Genomic DNA, 21,164 nt, shown 5'->3' with positions numbered 1-21,164 from the left:
GAGACAAGTAATATGCGACAAAGCTGCTCCCATCATCCCATGGAAGAGTATCCAGGTCCATCAGGGTGTCCGCGTTGTCATGCAATTTGGTTCCCTGCACTACGGATCGTGTCCCCGTGACCCCTCAGGTCGTACGGTGGTCAAAAAGTTCCTTCAGCTCCAGCTGACGGTGCGCAACATGGGCAAAAGTAGTATGGGAATGAGTGGGTATGGTAGTTAGGCGATTTGGAACATCTTCCCATACGTTCCACATATATTTAACGGCAGTGGTTAGATTAGAGCGAGGAAAATCTTTGTATCATCAATGTGGGGTCGGATAACGACTTGGCGATTTTGAAAGAGAATGTCTCTTGGTAGTAACGTACATGATAAGCGAGTGACCTGTCGGAAACACGGCACCTCTGAATCTTGGGAAATGACAGTTTAGGATTTTTGTGTGTCTTCTCTTGATTGTGTTGATTGTCCCTTGTTCTGTTCGTCTCCTCTGTCCCGTCTATCTTTGCTGGAGAGATTGCTCCTTTTATAGACGAGATACACGTACAGGATGACGTCCGTACAGTGGCGCAGTTAGCTGCCAGCCTGCTTTAGCTGACTAGAATACATGGGTTTGACTCCTGCACTAGATCCTGTGATCCTGATCCTTGGACTAGCGCCTGACCCTTTTGACACGACGTCGCTGCGGAGGTAAAGAACTAGCTAGCGGCCGAGCTCGACAAAGCTAACTTTACTACAGTCGACTATCTGAAGGATCTGTATACGAAGGTAGGAGAAAAGTTTAAGTAGCTAGAAGCAAATATAACAAGGTGAAGGAACTGACTAAGTTAGTCGAGCTCGAGGTTACTAAGACTATAAACGTAAGTATCGTAGTACTAGTTAAGGAGTATATAAACGAGGCTATTGATAAGGCCGTTAAGGAGAATATAGCAGAGCTTAGCGTCGAAATGAGCAAAATATATAAAGCTCGCGACGAGATCACTAAGCTATATAGCGAGATCGCTGCTTATAAGACGGCTATAGGTAAAGCCTAGAAGTGTATAGACGAGTTAGAGGCCATTATACTCATCAACCTAAGTACCCCGGTACCGCAAACTATAACGGAGTTATTCTCGGGTAGAAATATATATAGCTCGACTAAGCGTATCCGGTTCCAGATAGAGGTTGATCTGACTACCCCGATTGAGACGCCGACGAAGCGAGTACGTCTTAATACGACCGTTGCGGGACTATCGAACGAGTCGACCCTGACCGTGGATCTGCTAAGGCGTCTGCGATCGAAGACGCTGTCGACTAAGGCGGCGAATGTGTCAATTGAGACGCCGACAAAGGGCAAGGGTAAGGGCAAGGAGTTGGATTTCAGCTTCTAAGGAGATGTCGCTGTTGTAGATGTATTGTAAGAGGTCTGGTCGACTGTCAGGTGGCCAATCGCTGCGGTGTGATGGTCACTCTCAACGACCTTGTCCTTTCCCTGTGCTGAATCTTCATTTACGTAGTTAGTACTGGCGTGGACGCTATAATCTCTTTCTGTAGGGGGGGGCAGATTGTTACGAGTTAGACGTGCTTGGCACGGTGGTACGTGACTAGACTACCCCGTTGTGCAGAATGACCACTTCGCGGTTATTCTGTACTTAGTTAGAAAATGGACAGACTTAACTATACTTTTGATGCTTATGCTAGGGTTCATGAAGTGTCCGCTATAGGGCAGTCAAGCCTGACCTCTCTGTGGTCTCCGCTAGCGAGTAGCGAGACACTCGTAGTATGTGGTGTGTGTAGCAAACCTGGCTATAATGCACGGACTTGCCAAGAGGTTGCAGAATCATTTGATTCAGCTGCTTCCGATGTAATTATAGTTGGTTGCTAGCGTTGTTGTAGTATATTCGAGGATAGTTGTCATGGGGTAGTGGGAGGTGGGTCACTCGCTTGTCTGGGTCACTCGCTTATCATGTACGTTAACGTAGACCCTTTGATGAACACTAACCCCACTCTAATGCCATATAAAACCCTACCCCCCCGTAAAACAATCCATCCTCGCAATTCCCAAGCATCACCCATGGCACCTCACCAGCACCACCCCCCCCCCCCTCCCCCCCCCGGGAACCCGTTTCGTCCACGCCCACATCACCCAAATATTCCCATCGAGTTATCACAAGCAGCACGAAGCTGTACAAAAAGGTAGGCCACACAAGCACTGCAATAGCGTCCGGCGAGGATCCGGATCAGCAAGTCCACGTTGTGGGGTTGAGAGTCCAATGTTTTCCAGCCCCCGACCGCACGAGCAGGCCTTGTCCCCGCGGCAGCGTGGCTGATTGCGTATGGGTTTATGTAGATGGCCCCGCCCTGGCTTTACGCGTCGCGAGGCGGTGTGGCGGCGGAAATAGCCGAGGGCTTGGTCCCTCTGGCCTGGGCCTGAGCCTGAGCTTGGGGCCTAGTGAGAGGGTACCGATGGGTGGGTAGACGAGCGCGGCGTTCCGTGCTCGAGGCATTAACTTAGCTGACAGGAGGGGCCCCTGGTGGAGAGGGTGGCTAGGGGAGGGACCGCAGGGGCTGTTGTTGATCCAGGGGAAAGCGGTGTCGATGTCTGGGGGATGGGAGCGCCGTCGGGCTGGGAAGGGATAATCGGCGAGGGGATGGCAGTGGGTCTTGGAATACAGTATGCAACTGGGGTTGTCCACGGCCATGCTGGCAATTTGACGAAGGCCTTGTTTGAGGCCTCTCGTAATACGTTGTAACGCTGATGTCCTATGTTACGTTAGATTCTATATTCAGAATTGGCGAGCGCTTCCTGCGGTCATTGTCCGAGCATATTTGCGAAAATAAAATGTTGGGCCTAGTGAGTATAGTTCAGAACAGAAGTATTCTTACATCAAACTATACTCCCCACCATCCTTTCTCATCATCGGAGAATTAAGAGAGCTGTCAATCATGTCAGACTCGACGGCAGGATAGTCCTGGACGACAACAGAGAAATGTAGGCTTGCGGCGCCCCGGTATCTTCGCGGTAATGCTGCTGGTCATCTTAGCGTCGTCGGTACCAAGGAAAGTGAGCACGCTGTTGCCAACATTTTCCATGGGGATATCGCAATGCTTTAATTGGCAAGCCGTTCGTGTTGTATGTCCCGAACCGGACGACGGAATGGCCAAATTTCGTGTTCCTAGAGCGTACTCATGAGGTAAACGTCTATCTTTGAACCTGTCACAAAGCGTAAGGTAGCTAAAGAAGACAAGATGAGGATAATATTCGTGTGTGATGGAATAAGAGCTTTAGGACTTGGCTCCACATACCTTACACAGCACAATAGAACGGCGATACGAGACGTTGCTGCGGGCGTCTGACGGCGGGGATGGCGACGGCTCAAGCGGAAAGAGACTCAAGCTATATAAGTCGAGAGAAAAGCCCCAGAGAAGTTGGTTCATGACCTGCGCATTGAATTTATCGACAAATTGGTGCAGCTGGGCGCCCGGAGATGCTTGCTGTGCGGCTCTGCCGGTAGCACGAACACAGTCCTTGCAAGCCGTGGCGCTGCCGACTTCCAACCACAGTTACGGGCCAGGCGGATGATGCGCGATAACAATCCCGTTCATGTTCTCAAGGCGTGCGAGACGATGGGTAATGCGACCACTGTTTGCTCCGACAAAACCGGCACTTTGACACAAAACAAGATGACGGTAGTGGCTACGATTCTGGCAAGAGCATCAACTTCGGCGGGACCGAGCCGCCTCTGGAAGAGCGGCGTTTAAATACTATATTTTTGGGGTTACGCTGGCGACTACATTCCCAGAGCATGAAGTACTCTCCAGGCCATCATTCTTCTGTTCGGTTTGATCTCAATGCAGGGGTCGAAGACGAACTTACGCTGTGAGAGATCGATCGAGCTGGCAAATTAGCATGAAATAACAGTGGTGAGGCAAGCCGGCATGTCATACCCAGGAATCTGGACACGGTTGGGGATGTTGCTCGACGACGTCAGTGGTGTATGTGAGGGATCTTGCATGCGGACAGGATGGGACTGGGGAGGCACATCTGGCAACTCGCGTAGGTGGGAACCTGTTTCAGGGGAATAACAGGTGCGCTGTGTAGATGGCGTATATTGACATACCACCGTGACGATAGTTCGAAATGTATAATTTGATTCAAGAAAACAACAAAACCCTTGCAGCTCTCCCTCCAAATCATCGACGCACCTCACCCAGCGCTAGTCCTCCTGCAGCAGACAGAACAGTGGCCAGGATTGCCGACTCTTTTCGTGTATCCGGTCTATCTGAGGAAGATTCCGGAGCAATCCAACGCTTCGCACCCGCCTTGGCAGACCTGGCTTCACCACTTTGTCGGGCAGGTCGATGAAGGGACACGCTGACTTCCGATAATGTCTCCGCCGCTAAGACAAGAGCAGGGAGGGTTTGGGATGTACTTTGTATTCAAAAGGAGGCGAGAGGGAAAAGCGCAATTAAAATAATGGAGCTTAGAAACAGAAAGGGAGCGAGGCCAAAATTGCTGGAAATGCGGTTAAGCGAATCTCAAGAGCCTGAGCCGAGATGGTCGATTCCTGCGAATCCCGAAATCTTGTTGGATCAATTTCGTTGAGGCTTCTTGACTTGTACATGTACGCCATTCTTCGGTTAACGTGAGACAGCAACTTCGGTTTGCCCGACATGCTGTCTCCCTGATCGACGCCGAGGATGAACAACCCGTTTCGAGTGTTTCGAGAAAGCAAAGCGTTCGGAGGAAATTGGGCGCCAAACTCACCCGAGGCAGTCCAGTAGAAACCAGCAGCTTCCGCTGTCCACGTTTTTAGTATGCAACGGTTCCCTAGCATGTCGTACTGAGTCGTCTCCACGACGCGGCCCAGCGCATCTCGCAACGCCACCCGGTCACCTGGCGAGCGATTGTCCTAACAGAAGATCAGCCAGGGAAGTCACCGCTATTCTTAGCGCTGTTCTGGCTGAGCCTGTTGATTTAGACAGGAGTTTAACGTATTGTTACCATAACAAGAATATCAATACACATTCCTGAGGTCTTTTGATAAATGAGCCATTTACGGGTGGCGGAGAGGAGGAGGAGGAGGAGAGTGCTGCTGTACTGCATAGGTGCCCTTCCGAGTCCCATCCGAGGCTGGCCTTTCAATGGATTCCAGAGACCGGTGCCTTGGTCCACTCGGTAATGTTAATGGAAGTCGCGCACGATAACGCGTATGCCAATGTCGGGTTATGTAGGTCAAAAGGGCCAACGGGAAACACTGAGAACCGTTCCTCTCCATACCAAGCGCCTCCCTGGCGAGAAGACACCGCTCGGTTGCTTCGGGCCGTCTTGGGAGGGGGTCGTCGGCCGGCTCTGTACCGCCCACCGGTCTTGTCGATGAATGGCCGCCAACTCGCTCGATGTAAATGAATTTGTAGCGCCCGACGAAGCAGCGGAGCGTCCAGGGTGATTGGCAATGACATGCCATCGACGTGGGCAGAACGCGGCAGGCCCACCTGGTATAGGACATCGACCCTGTAGCCGTTTGATGCGAGCTTATGTGACGGGCTTACCATGGAGTGTCATTGGCCTTTGCAGCGTGAGCCTGACTGCTGGAATAGCTCCGCCGACCGAGCGGCCGATTCAATTGCGATGAGCTATGTCGATAAATCGATGCGTTCGTTTTAGTATTTACTTTTAGGGATCATCATAGGTGACTAGCGATAAAAGTGCCAGACTGCGCGAGTAGTTCCACCAATCAGCCAAGCGAAAGCATGCTATGGTTCTATAGTGTAGCGGTTATCACTCCGGATTCTGATGTCAGAGCATTCCGGCAACCCCGGTTCGATTCCGGGTAGGACCTAACTCTTTTGCCCTCCGCGTTTCTACCAGAGCTGGTTCGAAGAACAACTGTACTTCTAGATAATGTTATAGGAATTGTAATCGAATATCTTTTCTTTTATTAAAAAAAAAAAAATCAAATCCCGGCATTTAGAGCGTCGAGCGGAGATGGCTCGCCTTGATTTCGGGGATGCTGCCGTTGCTCTGTCGGTCCGAACGGAGGAGTATTTTCACGCCTAGACGGTTATTGACATTTCATCCACGCCTATTCCATCTCATGCAACTACTCCCGCCATGTACGCAGCACGTGCCAAATGACCCTAGCATAGCGAATCCGCTCGGCTGTCCAACAGGCGCAAGGGGGGTTTCTATGCAAGTTTGAAGATAATCCATCTCATTTTGTCGCTGTTTAGTTACTCCCGGTGCATGAGATAGGTAAGGTAGCTTAGACTGCATGTACACATGGGCCAGATTAGACGCTTAGGAGCATGGCATTTGCGACTTCTTCTTGTTTCCCTAGTAATCATGTATCTTCTACATAGATACACGCTCTGCCGGTATAAAGCCTTTAAAGCTCACCGTTAAGAAGCGTAAAATCAATGGATATCCCTTGCTGAAACTTCCGCTGATAGTCCCAGTATATGGAACCAGTCTGGCTCCTTTCGTAGTACAGCAGGTCTCCGACCGAACTACTTTTTCACATCCATCAGGATACACATCGAGAACTTAGCATGGATTAAAGCTGAATGATTTAGCTTGGAAAGAGGCCCACTTTGGGGGAAGGAAACTAAAGCGAGTGTGTAAATGAGAAGCCGTTACTTTAAGTAATTAGACGCAGATCGACTGGTCCAGCTTACGTGACGGGCGTTTCCGAAAATGCCAACCCTGGTCATCAACTGCAACATGTGGAAAGGGAACCTTCGGAACCCACTGGCCGGCTTGGCATCAAGCGGACCCTCTAAGCGGTTGATTAGTTCGCATTAAATTCCGTTGCTAACGCCAGGATCGTCGATCACAAGGCGTGAAGACTGGCTCCACAGGGGTTGGTGCTTCCTATACGCTTAGGATACCATCCCCTCTACGCTAAGATATCGAGGTCGTTTGTGATGTTGGTTCGATAGGTTAGGCTAGCATTCTCCCCGTACTATTCCCGTAGTCCCACGGATGCGGTTAGAAGACGCGCCGTTTTAGGCTCTTTGGCCAGGCAACCAAGTTGTCTAACTCTAGGTTCTACCAGCCCATTAGTGATATATAGGAAGGTGTCGTAAGAAGAAGGAAATGGTGGCTGAATCAAAACGGAAAGCAGGACCATTTCGCCTGGCTGGCATTCTAGCACCCGTCCGGTTAGGGCGGTGGGGCTACGGTCGGCTGCCTTGATTGTTGGGTTGGGGCTGTCTTGGACAAGTCAAGGTATTAAACGGCGCTTACATACGTTCATAGTCACCGAAAACCTGATGATTCCGGAAACGCGCTTCCGCAGCCCAGATGCTACTAAAGTGTTGACAAGACGCCTCTGTCCGACGGGCATGGGCAGGCGGGTCTCGATGGCTGCGAATAACTGAAACCTCTGGTGGAAGGCACCCGGGGTCAAACAAGAGACAGGCAATATGAGTGATGGTTGCCGTTGGGACAGGGACGGCTCGTATCGCGGTAACAGCGGTATCGTAGCTCTCATCGTTGTACGTATGCCGTTGGGGCCGAGGTAATTGTGCTCTAAATACCCAAGACAAAAGAAAGAGCTCATGCATTCATATACACCTACTAACACTACTGACCTGGTCTTCCATGTGGCCAATCTAAGGTAGCGCGCAGCGGCACAATCCATAAGACTATACAGAACCCTAACCCTCATAAGCCTGCTTCACTTGGCTTTGGCTGTGGGTCGAACTTGGCGATCGTATGTACATAACACTAGCTTTTTGCAACCTCGCCTAGAGCCCGGGTTTGCGAGTCTCCACGGGGCCCGCAACAGACAAGATGCACTGAAGAGTGTCTTGTGATAATTAGGTCTGTATAGGGTGTCAAAGGTCGGAAATTGGACGAAAAAGGTCCAGGTCCAACGTTTCAAGGGGTTTGGGATGTTTGAAGGCGGAGGGCTGCAAGGCCGACGTTCATTTGACCCCAGGATGACTCAGCTCGGCTTGATCAATACGACAGGTCTAGCCCCAGGTCCTTGATGCTTGGCCATTGCGGCCAGCCGTTTTTAGACGGACACGTAACAACCATGATGCACTCGGCCAACATAAGACATGTTTGGGCTGTCTACTTCTGATGTGGGAGGACTGAAACAACTCGGTGACGGTGATCTTCGACCCCGCATTGCATGCCCGACACGGATCTGTAAAAAATTCTTCAGTCAGGTGGTCTTGCTCCGCGGGACATTGTGCTTGACAAAGAAAATTAACAACGGGGAGCGAAGATTACGAGGTGTGAACCCCGGTGGCTTGCATCTTGGCTTGCATCTTGGCGTGGTTGATGATCAACAGTGCCGACGGCGGGCCAGCGGGCCAGCGCGCGGGCCAGCGCTCGGGCGTGTCCGATTGCTCGGCCGCTCCACTCGAGGGTCGAAGTCTAGACCGTCCGGCTAAGGTTCCTGACTATTTTATGACGTCATCAGGGAGCACTCCTTATCGATAACGCTTCCGGGATAGCCGGGGGATGAGATCAGCGGGGCCAGCATTTGGCGTTTCGGCTTGCCGAGATATCTCTCAGCTACCGCATGCCTTGCCGCAAGGCAGACACGCGCTGTACTGATCTCTGTCGTCATTTTGTAGTGCTAGTAACTCATGGTGGCTCCTATTGTTTTATCTCGAGACAGCCTATTATCCGCAGGGCATACTTTGCTTTGCATAATAAATAACCGTCACGGGATGGGCGATGTTCTGTCCAGGAAGTGCGCACAGGCGGAGCAACACACCGCTGAAAGGCTGACTGGATACCCCAGCTGCACTAGTGCAGGGCGGGAGAAAGGGAACAAGGTCAGATTCCAGACCTGATTGGAAGGGCGCGAAACCGGGATTGCGCCTGTCGTTCACCGGGTTGACAGTCCACAACCGAGGAGTTTAATACCGCCGTTAACGTCAAACCCACCCCTTTTTTACGATCACCCCTCTGTTCCGATTCTCAACACCCCCTCATTTTGGGTACCTCAGACCTATAATATTCAGGCACCTCCACGCTGGCAGTCACTGTTGCGCTGCAAGCACATTTCCCGACAACTTTGTTGACTTACATATTCATATCTATTCCCACTCGCGACGAAACAGGACGTACGAGAGCTCAATCAAGACTGGGGGATTAGCTTTGTTCTTGGTTGCGCTCGTCCCGCGCAGCATTTCCTCGCCCACCCCAGTAACCTTTACCTGCTTGTCCAAACCAGGCCGTATCGCAACCAGCACACAAGGACCCCCAGGAGACGGGAGTGGTCCCGTTCGCTTGTTGCCGCTCTCGTTAACGGCTCTGGCGAAACAACCCACGATTGCCACAGAAACGTTGCTCGATTGTTGGCATAGCCAAACAAGCGCATTCTCTGCGTCCCCGAGTTCTTCTCGTGTTCTCCGGGGTTTCCGCACCCCACAGGCGGACCCTGTCAATCACCAAATTCCCCATCTCCAATCACCTTTTGTGCCCTGGCTAAGGCAAGGTACTTTGGTACTTTTAACTGAATGACGCTACCAAAATCCGCCGATCTGGATTTGATCGACCGACCCGCCCGACCTGGACCCTGAACAAGTGAACCCACCGTTAATGGCCCAGCCCAATTGATCATCATGGGCGACCGAACCGAACAGCAGCAACACCACAACAACCTCCGCACCCTCGCGCAAATCCCATCCGATCTGGGCTACTCGCTCCGCCGCTTCGCCGACCCGCGCACATTCAATCCCTCGCCCGGCGGCGGCGACCGCCTGCACGCGCGCTGCGAGCTGCCGCTAACCTGGGCCCTGCGCGTCCCCCGCTGGCGCTGGTGCCTGCGTCTGTTGCAAGGCCCGCTGCGCGAGCAGCCGTGGCGGCGGACGCACGGCACGGACGCAGTGGCACCTGCAACCGCCGGCAGTGCGCCCGTGCACCATGCCGCAGATGCGACCGCGGTAGCCGTCATGTCGCGCGCCGAGAGGGCCGCTCGGAGGCAGCAGCTGGTTGCAAGGAGTCGCGCGCGGGCGCGGGCGAGGATGAGGGGGATTTTAAGGGGCCTCGAGGAGGATTTAAGGGGCCTAGGGGTTTAGGGCGGTGGGGTCAACTTTGCGGATGGGGATGGGATGGGATGACGGGTGGGGAAGGGAATCGTTAGCGGCAGGCGGTTCTGCGTGTGCATACGTTGGATACGGGTACCTTACCTGACATGTTATGGTGCAGGAATGGCTCGCACTGTACTCCGTATCATGAACCGGGGACGCGGTCAGGTTTTTCTGGTCTCAGAGGCCAGCTTTTTTGCCCTCCACGCGACCGCGTAATATAACGTTACGCTCCGTCCAATGGTAACGATTTCACGTCACTTGCATGGTCAGTACCGCGCAATGGCTGGCTCGTTGAAGCGGCCGGCTGGGTTTTGCCAGGGAATGGTCCGCTTCGGAGCTATTCTAGGGTTCTCATTTCTGCTACGATGGCCGTTGTGCCTTGGATAACGTCCAACCATCTCGGACCCGCCAGCCCATGTCTACCGTGCCATTATGGTTGGACACTGACGTTCAGCGGAGCTTTGGCAATACGGCTGTACGCAAGCTCTGCAGATCTCGCCCTAGCTCATTTCAGTCCGTCTCTATTATAATACCATCCATGTTTCATCCTGCATATCGGCTAACCGCTTAACCATCTAAACAATATCGTCACGACCGGCAAGCGCTCTCGTATTTCCCGTTCTTAGGGCGAGGCTCGTTGATCGATGCGTCCGACATCGCGTGACGCCGGAAGTCGGCTTCACCGCTTGTCGAGGCTAGGCAGCTTTGCTGCCCCAACTGCTATGTCGGCCCGCACGCTACCCGACCTTAATGTCTGCAGCCCGGCAAATGGAAGGACGAGATTCCTGGCCAAATGACACCCGTCGTATCTACTTTTCCTTTACATTCCCCCCGCCCGCCCCGAGGGCGATGTGCAGCCGTGTCTCCGTATTGTTGGCTCTGCCGTCGACTGTATCTACCCTCCTTATCCATGTCCCGCCACTACCCTTGCCCCGCGTGGAGAGCTGCAGTTTGTGGGGTTCCGCCATAATCACTCCGACCCTGCACCTCTACGTAATAACACAAGTGCTAGGGCAAGATGCCTCGAAACATCGCCCGGCGGCATCTGCAACTCCTCCGAACCTACCTAGAAAACATATTTGGCGACTATAACGGTTGATGACCCAGTTGGAACCATAGCTATGAACGCTGACTGTAACTCATATCAGTGATCTTTTCAACTATCCTTACCTCCAACGCCGTGCAAGAGGTAGTGAAGTAACGTAATGCAACCATAAGGCAAGTGTGGCGAGAGACGGACCTGTAGGAGAAATCCATGCCGGGCGCCCATAGAAGCGGTATGGAAGGCAGAATTGGATGCAACGGTCCCGCCACCCACTTCGGATTTAACAGCGCTGCAAGATCCGATTTCAACAAACTCCGTAACGTCCCACTTCTAGAAGATTTTGGTGTGCGCACCAGATCCATTGCCTTGCTGCATGATGTACCCACTTCTTGACTGACCGAATCTTTGACCCTCCTGAACCATGATACTTACAGAAAAGAGCATCCAGAAGCGGTGTTCGCTATGCTCACACAGCATGTCGGACTATAAATCGTTGCTGTCCCCTATGGCCGCCGTCACCTTTCAACTCGTTGCTTTACGACGTCCCAACTATAGTGTCTAAACGGACTACGTCTGACTTGCCCATGTTGTCACAACAATCTCTTTGTTCACGCTGCCCCTGCCATTGCCCCGCCGTACAAATTCCAGTCCCAAACTCAAACCACGTGACGAAGAACGACGCTACAATGGCCTTGCCCTCTGCTAGCGATTTACACGTAGTCACGCCCGGGCCTCAAGCCTTAAGGTTCGGGGCTCTTTTTTATTACTCCGTGTCTCGGCCATCCCTTTCCTTTTTCGGCAAACTCTTTCCTTTTAGGAAACGGTCTGCCATCCCATGAATCTTCACATACTAACAATGTCGCAGCTCACCCAATGTCACCACTACTGCCCTCACTCCTTCGTCATCTAGTGCGAACAGCACCACCACCTACATCGGCTCATCCAACAATGGACTCGGCGCCTCCAACACGACCAATGTCCCAGGTCGCCGGCTGCTACGGCCGTCCCCGCAGTTGCTGGCTTACCTCATGCAGCCAGCAACCAATGACGGTGCGCCGTACTGGCGGTTCGTGGGCACCGGCCGGCCACAGCAACCGGCGTCTGCAGTCTGTCCCTACAGCCGCATTGGTCACTACACTGTCCGCGCGCAGCAGAACACTGATCGGCTCGAAGTGGCTTTTGAGTCGGACCGCGGCGGGCAATGAAGGATGAGGATGATGGCGAGAATCCTGGCGCCTTGCATCTGGCAGGACTGTTAAAGATGATGTCATGCATCTTGCAGTGACCGGTGTGTAATTAATGGCTGATGCACAGTACAGCGACGAGGCAGATAATTATGAGATTTGGAGGAAAAATGGGATGGAAAATGATTTGCGCTTTAGCGTAGGGTAACCGCATCGGGGATCCGCCAGATTGGATTTTAAGGGTGTGCTCCAGAGTTTCCGTTGTGACACAGTGGACCCGATTTTTGGAACCAAGCTACCGGAAAAATGGTGCAAATCGCTAAAATAGAAACGTCTTTTCCTTCAAGGAACCAAATTTTAGCAGTACTTTGGGTACACATGGCCGTCACAGCGTTTTCACCAAGAGGCAATGTACCACGCTAATGCATTCGCTTCATTCCCTACAAAAAAGGATAATTGCCAAGGATTCATCACAAAGAGGCTAAAAAATTGCGAAGCCTGTCACAACGGATTTTGGCTGTGGCGGCCGTGACGCCCATTTTTCTGCTATTTGCCCGTTTACCTACCTTACCCACAGGCCCACAAGTACAAGCCCTAACCCTTGTTGGCCAAGCCACCTAGCCCTATAGCCCAGATTTATCTCTGTCACACTTTTTTTTGCGGTCACAACGGGAACTCTGGCGCACACCCTAAGCTCCTTCAGTCCCGAGGCTCAGGGCAACAGGCAGAAGGGTTAGGGTTACCTATGTGTGTAGGTGCACAGACCACTACAGTGTGGCAAGACCTTTCCTACAGTCTCTTTCCCAAAAAAAAAAAAAAAAAAAAAATGCAAGCCGACTGCATGAACCCCCTCAATCCTGGAAAAAAGAAACAAAAAGAAACGAGCCCTTCTGTATCAGATTCTCTTCGCCCAAGCAGAGAAGAAATGAGTCAATCAGGCCTCCAGACTCGCCTTCACCCTGACCCCGTTCCATGGAGCAAGATCCAAGAACTGCAGTCTCGGTGCCTTGAAAGTATCGCACATCCTAACACAATGTCCGGGGTGGACCTCGAATCACCAGTTCTACACTAGATTGGAGGAAATGCGAATGTCGCGTCTAACCAGCTCTAAGATCGCGACCCGCGAATCTCCGGTAGGCGTAGGTGGCACAGAAAGCACTGGAAGCACAGGAGGCACAGGAGGCACGGGTGGTACGGGAGGCATAGGGGTCATAGGAGGCGCCGGCGGTATGGTTTGCGCTCGGTGTGGTTGGATCGGTTATCAGCTCAGTGTGCACACAATGGTGCAGTCCGGATAACCTAATAAACGGGGGCGCGGGGTATGATGGAGATTTGGGAATGTGGGGTTGGTCCTAGAATAGGGGTGTTGTACGGAGTACACTACGCACTTACTCCACTCTGCCGTGCTGTACTATACCGTACAATAGTGTCCGGGGTTCCGCGCCAAAAACATCGCAGTTCAGGGGAGGGGGCTGAAGAGGGTTGTGGCTTGAAATCCTCGTGGGTGGTTCTATACGTCGCAGGCGACTGCAACGGACGCTCCCTCCACGTATGATTGGTAAAGTGTGTTCTTAGGACTCAATTTACCTCCTCCGGGATACGTAACATTAGCACGGCAAGGGACCCACTGTTAGTATTTGCTGGAAATAGTATAGTGTAGCCGAACAGTGGGCCCCTTGCCGCGCTAACGTTACGTATCCCGGAGGAGGTGTTGAGCATTGCGTTCTCCCCTGTGACGTACACGTAGGCATTTGTGAATAAGCAGCGTGGGGTTCGGTTTCCGGCTCAATTTAGTGGAATATGCATGGAGAAAACCGAGAAAGTGAGCCAGCGAACCAATTGGCTTTCTGGAGCGAGCTCAGTTGCAATCGTGGTTGGACAGACATCGAGTCGGCTCGGCGTTTCGTGTGGTGACCGATTTTATAGGTATCCTATTGGCGGGCAACAAGGCATCCACTTGGGGACCACAAGGCATCCACTTGGGCACCACAAGGATGGATGTCCACGTCTTGCCGTTCGGGTAATGCAGGTGCATCAGCGCATCTCCAGGTCACACTTACTCGAGAGAGCCTCAGCCAGCACGAGGGGAAAGTACCATTGCACTATATAAATGCTCTCATTATGTCCTCGTTGCTTGAAATCAGGGTAAGAGGCACGCTTCCTCGTTACAGCTACGAAGACTTAGAACCGTCTCATTTGCTTATTCTCTTCTTGGCTCAGAGAATCTTCACGGCATGCAGGGCTCTGCATACATACCTCGGGGGGGGGCTTCAGCGAGACAACTGTAAGATCAAGCCTAACCCACTTGTTTTTCGAGGTTCCAACTCTTTAAGGCGTGCCTAAAATTCTCTTTATCATCTTCTTTCTTGTAGTATCTGATCTCACAGCTAATCGGATTCTTATCTTTAAGGCACGAGTCCAGTTCCCACCGTGCCACTGTCGGGGCATCCACTGTAACACTGGGGCGCTCGGACCACCCCGATTCCGGCTCCCCACGCCTGGCACACCCAAATGGCGTTTCCCAGCTCAACCGCTTCCTGGAACAGGACATGCTCGACGATGGCACACTCTACGGTCGAGTGCTAGACGCCGAAATTCGCCCGCACCCAAGTGCATGCATGCAGTTCTACAAGGCGAGGGCAGCGGACGCTATTGCCAGCTTTGATGCAGCCTTTAATTCTGGCCCCAAACATTGAGAGCGGCCACCCCGCAACAACACCTGTGAGCATGGCCCCGTAGCGTCCAGAACAATTCCCTGTCATGCTCCTTGCGACTATCCACCACATCCCTGTCGGTAGGCAACATGATTTATACCCGCCCTCCCCGTTGGAGTATAAGGCATCTTCCGAAAACGGCCCACGGCATCGATTGTGAATTGTGTGCCTCGAACACCAAATGGCCGTGCGGCATTAGAGCACCCAAGACTATGACGATTAGTTCAGTTCTGATAATCCTCGCAACATCTCTCGCCCTGCACTCCCCGCCGAGTCGATCCGGGCATAGCCGGCTTATCTCCACAACTCTCCTCGTCGGCGTGGGGGGATTTGCGTGGGGCTCTGAGGTCCCCCCTGCCGCATCTGCGAAGAGACGACAGGTGTCAGAGGTGGATCTATCGTCGCACAGGCACTCCTCTGAATCTCACAACCCCCACCCACGCGGTAGCGGTACCCGAAGCGAGGGCAACCCCAGGGGAAACGGAGGCGAACAACTCTCGTTAGCCACACGGCAGCAATTCGTTTTGGAATTTCTTCAATCACGCTCGGCTATATCTCCTTTTTTCCCCTCATTTTGTTTCTAACAAGTTCGCTCTCGTATCTCGAGTCCCACGCAGTAATTCGCAAGCCTCCAATCAGCACCCGTCAAACCCATTGCATCGTATGCGCTCGTTTTCAGGCACTTCTCTGTGTCCTAGCTGTTACTTTTATTTTTTATTCATTTTTAGGGGTACTAAGTGGTAGGAATAAAGTCACTTTTATTTCTCCTCTTGCATTGACTGCTGCGGCCCGGTGCAACCGAAGTTCCACGTGTGACCTAGAAACATTGCACAAACCTTGCACAGCATTTACCTGCAGAAGTCCGGTGACTCGGGTTCTTACATCTTTCCCAAGGATAAATAATCCTAGCGCGGCAGGGATGAGTATTTGTGGCACCCATACTTTCTCTGGTGGGTTCTAACAGCGGGCCCATGCTACGCTACGTAGAATTAATCATATTCGGGGATATGGATCTAACCTTGGCCACCTTGGCGAACCGTAGTGTACTGTCAGCGCACCAGTGCGAGAACACAGGAAATCGAGCACTCAGTACCGCAAATCCGGAAAATGTCCGTCAATAGTAAAAGTACCCAATCACTCCCGCCCATCCCCCTCCCAGCCCCAGTAACCGCCTGCATTCCACACTGCCTTTTCTGTATAATCATGGCCGTTGCTTATCGTCATTGCCGTTATTCCTCCTTTCCCATTTCCATATCTTCCCGTCTTCTCTTATCCACCGGGCCTTCAGTCATCACTCACATGGTCGTTGTCGTTGCTATCGTGAGGTATAAGCTCGGAGGTCGCGGCACCCACAGCTCAGTGATACGGCCGCCTCTAGACAGACAATTAATTAGATAACAGGAACATGCTCGATGCCCTACGTCGTTCGTTGTCATTCTGGCGTCAAGGTAAAATATCATAGCTGATTCATAACTCATGCAAAAGAATAGAGAATAACAAGCTCGACGTCTGCTTATCCCAGCTTCAACCCTGTGCTCTTGATAATGATCCGCCAGACAATTATGCTTCTTCTGAGCCTTGCTTATACATCTTAGACATCATTCATTCCCAAGCCTCCAGAACTAAAATCGCAACCATCTATATGTCCTCGTAATCCAAGAACCTCCCTCCCTCGTTCTTACCCTGGGGCACCCCCCTCAAATCCAAACTATTATCAACAACTCAATCATTTGGCCCCCCCCCCCCCCCCCCCCCCCTTTGCAAATCCAAATTATTATCGCAACCCAACCCATCCATAGTTCCACTCCTTCTCTTTTTCTTTTTCTTTTTCTTTCTTTCTTTCTTTTCTTTTCTTTTTTCCCCCTTTCCAAACATCATCAACCCCGCCTCCGCCCAACCCTCCACTCGCCGACGACGCCGACCTTGTACTCGACCCCCCAATCCCTCCGACCGGTCAGCAGGACCCGGCAGGCCTCGAGGCGGGCGTAGAGGCTGACGTCGCCGCGGGCGCGGGCGCCGCCGACGCGCTCGTCCAGGACCTCGAGGACGCCGCGGCCGTCGGCGTCGCGGGCGCGCACGTTGGCGCCCTGCTCGAGGAGCACGGCCAGCGCGACCTTGCGCCCGAGCCGCGCCGCGAGCAGCAGCGCCGTCTCCCCGCGCCGGTTGCGCGCCTCCACCAGCCGCCGGCCCCCCGCGCGCACCAGCGTCTCCACGATGGCCTGCAGCGTCTTGGCCTTGTCGTCCTGGTCGTCGGGTATGTGCTCGATGAAGGCCATGAGCGGGGTCGTGCCGCGCCGGTCGTAGTGGTGCACGTCGACGTTGATGGAGGGGTGGAGGAGGCCCTGCAGGTGGCGGAGCCGGGTCGGGAGCGTGCCCTCTGGGGAGCTCGACGGCGGCGCCGGGGATTGCGGGGATGAGGTCGACGCGGGAATCCCCGCTGCGGTTGGGAGGTAGTAGTTGTCTTTGGAATCGAGCTTCCGTTTCAGGCTTGGCCGACCGGAAGAGGTGGCCAGGACGCCGCGCTGGACTTGCACGTGGCGGTCCATGGTTTGCTGGTTGAGGATTGCTTCTGCTAGGCAGTGGAGGCCGTTGCGGCCCTCGGCGTCTTCCACGTGCGGGTTGTTATAGGAGGATTGGATGATTTGGACGAGGCGGGCGTGGTAGGCTAGGAAGGAGCCTTCGTCGGCCGAGGACCGGGGCCGGCTGCGGCTGGCTTTTGCAAGGTCTTCGACCGGAGGGGAGAGACTCCCGATGCGGCGGGGAGGGATGTAGGGGCCTTCGCTGCCTCCGTGGGCGTTGGCGACGGGATTGAAACCGAACGCATCGCGGCGAGAGGCGAATGTGAGGTCGAACGGGGAGATAAGCGCAGCGAGAGCTGCCGGGTCCCGGACGATGGAATGGGCACGGTGAAAAAAGTTGCGGCCGTAAACGTCGGTTGCGTAGGCGACGTCTGGACAGGAGCCTCGGATGTGCGCTAGCAGCTGTTTCAGGGGGGATGACGCGCTCGAGAGGTCAGAGAACCATTCGAGATGAAGAAGATGAAGAAAAGTCTGGCCGGCAGTGTTCACCGCCCGTAAACTGTCATTGCTGCAGCTGTTCGCCATCCCAAGAAGTGTTTCTTGATATCCTTCCAAGGCGGCGAACAAGTGCAGCGGCGTGTTGCCAAAACTATCGCGGATATTGGCATCGATCGGTGAGGAGTGCTGAAGAACATGTTTGGCACGCTCGCTCAGTTCACCCGTCTCCAGCAGCCATGAAGCATCGTCAGCGGATGTCTCTTTTGCAATTGAGCACCAACAATCCCGCTTCCCATGTTGCTGACCTGGAAAATCAGCACAACTCCGGGTATGTGCACTGAGGAAGTCTCCTGGAAGCGCAAACCCCGGTTCTGGAAAGGCCTCGGAGATTTCAAAGACTGTATCGGATTCGGCAGCTTCGCCTAGGTCGGATCTTCCGCTTAGGGAAACTGATGGTCGGCGTCTAGGGGAATCTTCGTCGTCCGAGACACAGGAGATGGTGAACTCCTCGATCAACGTCGATATTTGAGCTGCGTAATGCGTGGAACAATCAGACACTCGCCTCTTTACATCTTGGATGATCGAGTCCATCACGCATTTCTCCTGTGACTTTGCTCTCTCTTGCCTCTGGCCTCCAGATGAAGCCGCTGATCGGTTATGTCCCGGAGGAGTGTTTGAGGAGACACCACATCCCGAATATTCGAACCATGGGGCATCTTCTGCCTTACTACTCGATCCCTGGGTAGAGGAGACATCGGTAGTAGGGAGACTCGCTTCTTTCTGCTCCTCACGTCGTGGTTAGCACCTCGCTCCGGCCCATTATTCTCGACAACATACATCCAGATACTCGGGGCCCGTCAACTCTGGGGGCGATGCCTGGACGGGGGCCTCTTTTTTCCTCCTCTTCCGACGCGTCGGGGACATGGAAAGGCTGTTTAGGCGCTGCGTCATTTCAATCCGAGACTCGGGCCGTAGATATCGAGGGTCGTTGTCAAGCATCTTGTGGATTGTCTTCTGCGCCGAATTCTTCCTAGTATTCGATTCAGCCCCTCATATCTCTGCCGAACAGCACTGTGATCCTACCTTGGCTTGAAAGACTCGTCTTCGAGGACTTTGATAATCTTTTCAATGGAGAGCGTCGTGTAGAGATAGAGCCTAGCAAGCTTGCGGGATCGGGAAATGGTCCACTGCGGCGGCCGTCCAATCCGCGATCCGGAAGGCCACGGTCCCTGGCTGGCGGCGGCAGGCGAAGACGCCATCTCGAACGGACGCGCTTTTGAGACAGCATCGGCACCGCAAGGCTGATGAGGGTGCAACGAGAAAGACACGCGGTGGTATTCGTCGACATGGCCACCATATAGCGCGTCGAGATAGACGATGCCAGGCTGTCCTGGCCGGAGCCGAGTCATGATGTCCGCAGGCATAATGCCGATAACTCGATCGGATAGCACCCGTCTTCCCCGTCTGTCAACGGGCAATTCCGAGTGTTTATTTTGTCATGGACTGCGCTAACACCCCCCAGATATGTATTGCCGTTTTCCTGGACAGGCCCCCCCCCCCTGGCTCCATGACGAGCGGGTACCGGCTGCAGGACATTCGGTAGGCACCTCTAAACCGGCCGGATAGTATGACTTGGCGATGGCCGGGTGCGGATGCAGCGATGGCGGAAGACGGGAGGGGGGGGCTGACATTCTTCGCGTGATGGTGGGGGACCGGAGATTGCCGGGGGATTTTGGTGGCGGCGCAGGTATCTCACTAAGTATAAAAAGTCGGATGCAACGTCGATCCTGAATAGGCTTCTCTAAAGCTTCCACGCAGCTTCGGTGCATGCTGTAGAAACAGGCCCCTGCGTGGAAAAGGCACCCAACACGCCCCTGTGCCGCAATCGCCCCACCACCGCTCAAGCAGCGGAGGGGCACACATTCCGACAGCCCGCGCGAAATATGGACGCCCTCTTGAAACATTGCGACCCTGGGGTGTCCTTGACCAATGGGGGGCGGCTATCCTGTCCGTCAGCCATGTGGCCAGCGGCCATGAAGGAGTGTCGCAATGCATAGGGGCTCTTTCTTTGCTGGCGGCGCGTGGGGTAGCGTGACGTGTAAACTCGGGCCAACCTCGAGAGCCCCCGGTACAATGCAGATCCGCCTCGAACCCGGAACAACGCGCCCTGGTGCGCGTGCCGAGAATAGGAAGCGGGCTGTGAGGCGACCTGATGAGACAAGGCGCGGCTCGGCGCGCATGAAGAACTTCCTTCTAGAAGGCTTCCGTGCATACGCCGCGATATTGCCTGCCCACAATTCGTTTCTGGAAGTTTGTATGGTGCATTATGCCGCGGGGCATTATATCATCTGTTTGTTCGCATCTTCTCTGAACGCGGTATGGTGTCTATCGAGCGACAAAGCGGCGGAATGACCGATGGCATTCGAACCGGCTCGCTGGAGAGTGGTGACGGCGACGCCGAGTCGGTTTCGCCGTCGACAGCAGAAGCTGCGCCCGTGATCCGGAGGTTTCCGCCTGGTGTTTCTGGTAGAGAGGATTGCGGAATCGGCCAACTCCGGCATCTCTAGCGATCGAGCCGGCGCGCAACCGGCCTGTCGAGCCTCCCGCGCCCGCAGCCGTCTATCTGGAGCGCGGAACGTGCAGTTAGAGGAAACCTTGTTCTGCATGTGCGGTAAGGATGTTACGATTGATCAAGTGGTGTTATCTCAGGAATGTTACCACAGGGTCGGTAATCGGCGACAACCATTGGATGGTTTGATTTCCCGCGCAGCAATGGCACCGCGCGCTGGGGAAACCGGCAGTAGGCCTCCGATGAGGCTCGTGAGGTGGTGGTGTGTGCCGGCAATCAGCAGGTTGCTATCGCCCGCCTGCTTAGAGGTCACCTGGGCTCCGTTGGGCATCACGATAAGACACTGTACTTCCCTTTACCTAAGGCACCTTCAGGTGCCGTCAATAAAGATACTAAAGATGCGGGTAACACTTGGCTCCTAACTGTTTGGCCTGGCAGATGGGCTTCCGGTAATTCAAATTCCGGTCGAAATCTTCGACCTTGCTGACCGAGGTGCCAGCCTACCTAGTGGACGACTCAGACATTTTGATCCGGGTTGGCAAGTCTTAGGAAGACGCACCTAAACACAACGCACCCCAACGCAGCCTATTAGTTCGCTCGGGA

General features: G+C 53.7%; 3 protein-coding genes and 1 non-coding gene across 4 annotated transcripts; 3 read left to right on the top strand and 1 right to left on the bottom strand.

The window, feature by feature from the left end:
* Nucleotides 1-5,734: 5,734 nt before the first annotated feature.
* Nucleotides 5,735-5,816, top strand: MFIFM68171_t69. The gene is given in 2 exon segments: nucleotides 5,735-5,771; nucleotides 5,782-5,816. It is a non-coding gene; the product is annotated as a tRNA-Gln (tRNA).
* A 3,748-nt stretch (nucleotides 5,817-9,564) lies between these two features.
* On the top strand, nucleotides 9,565-10,020 carry MFIFM68171_03086 (uncharacterized protein; the record flags this gene model as incomplete). The annotated part of the gene is made up of 1 exon (XM_071058508.1): nucleotides 9,565-10,020. One exon carries the CDS (start codon nucleotides 9,565-9,567, stop codon nucleotides 10,018-10,020), a length of 456 nt encoding a protein of 151 aa, XP_070914609.1.
* Nucleotides 10,021-11,763: 1,743 nt separating this feature from the next.
* MFIFM68171_03085 (uncharacterized protein) lies at nucleotides 11,764-12,282 on the top strand (the record flags this gene model as incomplete). Its single annotated transcript, XM_071058507.1, has 2 exons — nucleotides 11,764-11,822; nucleotides 11,943-12,282. 2 exons carry the CDS (start codon nucleotides 11,764-11,766, stop codon nucleotides 12,280-12,282), a joined length of 399 nt encoding a protein of 132 aa, XP_070914608.1.
* A 4,570-nt stretch (nucleotides 12,283-16,852) lies between these two features.
* MFIFM68171_03084 (KN motif and ankyrin repeat domain-containing protein 3) lies at nucleotides 16,853-19,416 on the bottom strand (the record flags this gene model as incomplete). Its single annotated transcript, XM_071058506.1, has 3 exons — nucleotides 16,853-18,772; nucleotides 18,830-19,022; nucleotides 19,076-19,416. 3 exons carry the CDS (start codon nucleotides 19,414-19,416, stop codon nucleotides 16,853-16,855), a joined length of 2,454 nt encoding a protein of 817 aa, XP_070914607.1.
* Between the last annotated feature and the right edge of the window lie 1,748 nt (nucleotides 19,417-21,164).

The sequence above is a fragment of the Madurella fahalii genome (genome assembly GCF_045866475.1).
Source record: "Madurella fahalii IFM 68171 DNA, scaffold_2, whole genome shotgun sequence".
Lineage (NCBI taxonomy): Eukaryota > Fungi > Ascomycota > Sordariomycetes > Sordariales > Madurella > Madurella fahalii.
The sequence above is the reverse complement of the archived record's forward strand: the minus strand, read 5'-3'. Positions and strand labels throughout refer to the sequence as shown.